Below are 7,105 nucleotides of genomic sequence, written 5' to 3'. Positions count from 1 at the left end.
GATCTTGCTTACATTATCCTTTTCCTGTTGACGTACAAAAGTCATGGAACTAAAGTTACGCAATGCTGAATGTGAACAAGTAAAAAAATATTTGGTCTGACCACTGCATGTATCTGTTCTGTGTATAAATGTGCATTATGCAAGAAGCAAATACCCTCTCCGACATTCTTTCCATTTTCCTACCAGGGACACAGAAACTAAATGAGTAGTGCTAACCGAGTGAAGATAATATCAGCATATATTGACCAGAGACCTTGACATGACAGACTTGATGTTTCCCTACACAGATAACATTCCTTCATGAAAGGATACAAAACCCTCCATGTAGAGAAGATAAAGACCATTGACACATTTGGACTTAGTAAAAAGGGAAAGAAACAAAGTGATAAGTGCCCAGTGCAGTAATTCATTACAGCCGATCAGCAGTCATGCTGCTTCAGGGTAGTCCATCTAAACCCTCTTGTTTTTTCCTCTCAGAGTGATACACATGCATTTTCTAGGCAAGTTGGCATGGTAAATGTATTAAAAGAAATGCCATTCGCCTTTTTTTTTTTAAATGGTAAATGCGACTGAAACAAAGCTGGGATGTGAAAAGTGGGTCAGGATGTGTCATATGTGGTTTCGTGTGTGTGTGTGTGTGTGTGGGGGGGGGGGGGGGGGGGGGGAGTGGTTCCACCTAGTGAGCTGCACTCTCCTCATCACAAAAATCTGCAAAACTTTTGCAGAGTGGCAGCAGGGTGCCTAGTGCTGGTACTCTTTCTGTGCACCTGGCACGTAAAGAACTTCTGTAGTTATTACTGTCATGCAGTGTGATCTCTGCAGGACAGTACAAGTATAGTCCCGGCTGGATTTGGGAAAATGTGAGAGAGAGAGCGGCGTGGGATTATGTGATCAGGTAAGGACCACAAACGCAGGGGGAGGGGGGTTAAGAGCACTGCCACTGATAATCAATGCATGGTGGAGAGGAGAGGTTAACAGTATAGTTTAGAGCTGAACTCTGGGGAAAGTGCAAGGAATAAATATTCCTGAAGTCTATGGAGCCAAAAATGCTTGTAATCTGGCCAAAAAGAAGCTCCTGTACTTTTTTGAGCGGCTGGCGTTTTGCTGCAGGCGTCAGAACGCTCAGATGTGAACAAGGGCCATTAAAATGAATGGGATTTGTCTTGTTGGGCGTTTTTAGAGCTGAGGCTTAGAGCAGAAAACCGCCCAAAAACACCCAGGTGTGAACAGAGCCTTACATCTAGGGTACCAGAAACAGCAGCTTTACTAACGCGGTCCTCTGCTCCTCCAGGCTTCTCCAAACTGTAAGACCGGTCCCTACAGCCTCTTCACCTCTACGCTCTGGCAGTCAGATCCTCCTGACATTATTAAAATGGTTGTAAAGCTGAAAAAAAACAAAACAAAACAAACCCTGTAAGACAAAGACATAATGAGCTAGTATGCATCACATACTAGCTCATGATGAAATACTTACCTTAGATCAAAGCTGTTGCAGTGGCCCCGCACACCACTGTGACCGGCGACATGTCTCTCACGGTTTTTTCCGGGTTGGCGGGCTCCGGCGCTGTGATTGGCCGGAGCCATGATGATGTCACTCCAGCGCATGCACGCGGGAGCTGCTGGTCACGGCAAGCTGCTGAAGAAACGGCACGAGTGAACCATTTCTTCAGTGCGCATGCCCCGATGAAGTAGGCACAAGCGTATATGGTAAATATCTTCTAAACGGTGCAGGTTGAGGAGATATTTACAGTACCTACAGGTAAGCCTTATTATAGGCTTACCTGTAGATACAAGTGGTGTAACAGGGTTTACAACCCCTTTAAGACTGATGCAGAGTGAATAGCCCTGCATTGGATGAAGAACATCAAGGAATAGTCCACTGGCGAAGCACCGGAGCATGTCTGACATGGAAGCGGAGGATCTGAACATTTAACACTTACAGAACGGGGGCAGCCCAGCTGCAAGGGAAGATTTGTACTTTTGCTGCAGCTAGGCTTTAAAGCAGAACTACACTGCATCTGAGCAGCACAACCCAAAAAACGCTATCTAATGAATTTTTAATTTTGAAGGCAAACCCTCCCACCCATCCATGTCTCCATGCTTTACTTAGTTGAGAAATCACTTTGACATAAAATTCTGCCTGTGGACATCTTGAGTAAGGGCAGGGGATTCACCTAGCATTTACTTCCTGGAATCCATCTGCCCTTAGCTCAGTCATGTAGGCAGGAGGGTGTGCTGAACTAAGAAAACCCCTCCTGGGATGTATGAAATCATTTACCTAGGCCTGAAAACCAGGAATTTAACTGAACAAATGTTCAAGTTAAAACTAGTAAATATGATATACTTTCCTATATAATTACTAATGCTAACAGCATAAAGATTAAAAATAGTCAATGTTGATTGAGAGGGTGAAGTTCCACTGCAGACTGATTCTAAGGCTGACCATAGATGCCTTGTTTTTTTTTCTCTGATGAGCCCGCTGGCTGATCAGCCCTCTGAAAACAAATTGATTCCCCCATGCACACAAGTGCCATTATATTCTGATAGCGGGACTCCTCTTTTGTCAGAATACACCGATCAATGGCTGCAGCTTGCTGATCGAATAAAGATTCCCGACAGTCCTGTTTGACAGAAGTTGATCTTTAGATTGACTTCTGTCAACAGCCATAGATGGATTGAAATTTGGCTGGCACCAATTTGGCTGAATTTAATTTAATCTATGGGCAGCTAAGAGTCATATAAAATGCAATGGAGTGCAAAGCTTTTCTTTGCCATTTATAAAAGATTCTACAAAATTTTAAAGGTATGCAAAGTATTTTATCTGAAACTACGATATATTCTGACCATTTATAAAAAAAAGGCTTATGATATCTCGTATCTATAGTAAGAAAACAGCAACATTTCATACCTGGCAAATAACTGTGTCTTAAATGGTTTACAATATACAAATTAACATCTAGCACAATGACTTTGCAGTCTTTAAAAAGCAGTAGAGAAATCCAATATAGTAACATATTAGAGGGCAAGACCTTAGAAGCATATGTAAAAAAAAAAAACTGCCATCTGCGCAGTATAGAAAACACGAAGAATGCTGCTCTGTGCTTGGTTTAATTCTCAAAACAATGTATAAGGAAATGACAATCTGCTTCTATGTTTCATTCCGCACCCATTTCTATAGAGTTGTGGTCTAGGAACAATCACTTGCAGGACCATAAACACAGTATCAGTATATAATAAAGCTCTGGAGTGTCTGATCAATAGAAGAGACTCCTTTCCTTGTGTCTGTAGTCTATAGGTAAGTAATTATAAATAACAGGAGGATGTCCCTGTGATCTCTTTGTTCTTACGTATTCACTTCTTGGAAAACAACTCTAGATCTGGGCTGTCCCATTGTCTGCAGCATGCATCAATAGCATGGCTGATTGGAGGAGACCAGAGAATCACCTCCCAACTCTGCTGTATAGCTGTAGCTGAAAAAAGCAGAAGAGGATGTTGTCACCAAGGAAACGAAAAATCTGACTGTTGCCAAGAGGCTGAGCAGAAGAACTGTGACGTCACTCTGCGGCTGTCCATCTGAGATGCTGAAAACACAGACAACAGAACAAGAGAGAGACAGGTACAGAGGGGGGCAGAAGAGACTCCAAGGCTGCAACACCAGACACAAAGCTGGAGCAAAAGGCTCCTTGTAGATATATATAAATGACTGCATCTTATTCAGGATGACTACGCTTTTATGAAGCTGCAGTATTAGGTGAGATGGGGACTGCATATCTATGAGGGTTTGGCTGCATGTTTCCATATACATTAAAATTAAAATCAAGGACCTAACAAGTTTATTTTAGCCTGTTATGGTTTAAAGGGTTGGTAAGCACTTGATATCTAAGCATTCTTATCTAATCTTGACATGGATTGCTTGTCACTTTAGTTTTCTTGGATATTCTTGCATCTGCAACCGTAAAAGTTAGTGTTACTGCATCCACTGACCCTTTCTACTGTAACTGATCCTTTGTATAATTTGTCATGACAAAGCATTTTTGTAATGTAATGCGATTGCACCCAACAGCCTTGCATGTTTTAGTTTATCTGCTATTTGCACAGAATGTCTTTAATGAGACATTTTGGTAAAATGATTTTGCAGATCTAATCATTGCATGTTCTTGTATGTGTTAATGGTTATTTTTAGATGGTAATGACCTATCTACATTGATGTTTTGTTGTAGGCTGGACACCTTAAAAATAGTTTGACTTCAGCAATGCTCTAGGAAGATCCATGGTCCTCACCCTTCTCATCTCAGCCTACAAACTCTGCAGGTATATCAACATGTTTAACCACGAGCGCCTTATTGTGCCTGGATATGTAAACAATATGTGCTGGTGGCAGACGTCCGGGGGTACAACCAAAAGTCAAGAGGTGTCCCCAGGAGCTACCGTAGATGTTCAGATGGCTTTGGACAGGGTCCTTCCTGACCTGCATGTGGCCATTTCTAAGCTAAAGCAAGCTATGTGTGAAAAAAGCATTTGTGACACCATCACAGAAATTTTCCAAATGGTGGAAGAGGCATGGGTGATGCCAGCAGTGGGAAGAGAGGTTGCCCAGGGCTTGTGTGAAACGATCAGACTGGAGGGCGCACTAGACCTTCTTCTGGGTTTTCTTCAATCAACAGAGAAGGAGGTGCAGTACAAGGCATGTCAGCTCCTGGAACAAATCCTGGTGGCAGAAAATCGGTAATTACTTTGAATTACTCTACAGATGCTGAACATTACATTATATAGCTAGAGCTTCACTATTTAAGTGAGTTATAATTAGTAAGACAGTCACATTAATTTACAAGGAGAACTATAACACAATTTGGACAGAAAATATATCCAGTTCAATTCTCATTTTACACAGAGCAATAACAGAATCTGAATAGATGACATAGGGGGTTATTTACTAAATGCAAATTCAGTTTTGCACTACAAGTGCACTTGGAAGTGCAGTCGCTGTCGATCTGAGGGGGACATGCAAGAAAAATAAAAAACAGTATTTAAGCTTGCACATAATAGGAGGATAAAATCAGCAGAGCTTCCCCTCATTTCAGAGCTTCCCCTCAGATCTACAGCGATCTACAATTTCAACTGTACTTGCAGAGCACTTGTAGTGCAGAGTGGATTTGCCTTTAGTAAATCAACCCCATAGTCTTTAAAATAAAATATTTAAAAAAATAAAAAAATATATTAAAAAAATATTTAGAAAGTGAGACTTTTTAATACTACTTTGGGGAAATTATTAGGTAGGAACATTACATTTGTGACAGCCATACACAAGTAGTGTTTAAACAAAAACTTGAAACTACCAAATATAATGTGTGTGTGTGTGTGTGCTCTTCTCATTCCTTACAAACCTGATCAGCAACAGAGGAAGTAAGTATTAGTTTCCTACCTACCGGATATCATCATGCACTTAGCAGTTAGAAGAATCTGTTATGCTCAGCAGTTTGTTGCTTTGAAGATTTGTGTGTATGGTATACATTATTAATGATGAGATGATGTTATACTGTGTTATACTGTGCTGGGAACCATCAGGGCTCAGATGACATAACCTGAAATCCCCTTTATAAATTTTGGAAAATAAATCAAATAATCCTAAATCATAATGACATATGTTAATGAAAAGAGAGGTATTTAACAACAGAGTAAAACTTTAAATTCACTTTTGGAAGTTTGTTTTTGTACTCACAGCTCCCCCCTGTAGCAATTGAGGTTGTAATCTTTACCCCTTTACTTGATCCAAGTTGTGTAGGAAACCTACAGTTCACAATCAGGAGAAACGAGGCCTTCTAATTTAGTAGAGTCTAACTTTTCATCTTTATGGCACTGGGGAGGGCAGAGCCCCTATAAAGCCTCATGGCCCTTCAAGTACATTGTTAAATTCAAATCCACTAGAAAGATCTGTGCCATTGCTCATATCTTAAATCATTGAGTAATCAGTGACATCTTTTAACCTTTATACTGATCCACTTTGCTGCTGAGCTCTTTGGAGGTTGCAGGATCTGTCTGGAGTATTTTCATGAAGTCGCTGTTTTTATTTTATTTTTTTTAATTTTTTTTTTTGTTTTAAAGAAAGGATTAGTAACCTTGGTGTCTTTCTCCTAAGTTTGTCAAATATAGGGAATTGTCTAAATAACCTACACCATCATACCTGGCTGAATGTGAAGTACTTCTTTAAAATGGACCTGTCATACAAGATCAGTGGGGGGGCTGCCAGTTTGTGGGCTGGTCATTAAGAGATTGTAGCCAGTAATAACAATCTTCTCTCAATGGTCATGTCACTGAAAACTAGTGAATGAATAGGTTGAATATTGTTTCAGCGCACAAAAATAGTGGCAGTGGCAGTAGGCCTGAGTGAGTGCATTTTTATTTATTTAATGGTTTAGGGAGGGCTTAAAACATTAGCCAGTAGATGCAAATTATTATCAATAATCAATTTTGCAAATACAAGAGAACAGAACACACATAGTCAGGTGTCCAGAGTCTATTTTTTTTCTTCAGCTGAAGCAATATTTTTTAATAGAAAATGTGTTATATGTTAAAACAGTAGAAGGAAGTTAACAAGCCACAAGAATATGGTTTCTTTAACGCCCACAAGTGTCAACTAACAGAATGGATGTACTTTATCACATGCAATAAGCTAATTTTTTTGTTCCTTAATGCTTAACATGTTAAATAATTATTCCCAGGTAGTTTTTAATGTAAAAAAGTTGAGCGGTGATAAAAAAACATATGAATAATAAATGATTAATGTAAAGGTTATATGCTAGTGCATTTATACACCCGCTCCACAACTATGTGTCTCCAAATCAATAATGTGTAAAAAAAATTTTTTTTAATATAAAACATATATTTTAAAAAATTTGTCACAGCAATTAATGGTTTTGATCCCTATTATTGTCTGTTTGCACGTTGTAACTTTAATACTAATTTGTAATTTTGTTGCTTACACAGTAGCAAGCGCTGTTAATCACGGAGCTTCTCAACAGTGTATTATCTATCGCAATAATGAATGATTACTTTAAATGTAACATAAAATGAGAAAGATACAGACCTTCAATTACAAATTTCACAG

The 7,105-nt window shown here is 39.5% G+C and overlaps 1 protein-coding gene across 3 annotated transcripts in view; it reads left to right on the top strand.

Annotated features, from left to right (window-relative positions):
* Positions 1–707: 707 nt before the first annotated feature.
* The window catches only part of SARM1 (sterile alpha and TIR motif containing 1), a 48,665-nt gene continuing 42,267 nt past the window's right edge, over positions 708–7,105 (top strand). The window contains exons 1-2 of one of the 3 annotated variants that reach the window (XM_073616603.1): positions 708–895; positions 4,221–4,725. In XM_073616603.1, the coding sequence (XP_073472704.1) occupies positions 4,271–4,725 (455 nt within the window). In that variant the 5' untranslated portion in view covers positions 708–895; positions 4,221–4,270. Of the gene's footprint in view, positions 896–3,427; positions 3,752–4,220; positions 4,726–7,105 lie in introns of those variants that run through there. The other 2 variants (XM_073616602.1, XM_073616601.1) reach the window with 2 other exon arrangements.

This window comes from Aquarana catesbeiana, linkage group LG02 (genome assembly GCF_042186555.1).
Source record: "Aquarana catesbeiana isolate 2022-GZ linkage group LG02, ASM4218655v1, whole genome shotgun sequence".
Lineage (NCBI taxonomy): Eukaryota > Metazoa > Chordata > Amphibia > Anura > Ranidae > Aquarana > Aquarana catesbeiana.
The sequence above is the reverse complement of the archived record's forward strand: the minus strand, read 5'-3'. Positions and strand labels throughout refer to the sequence as shown.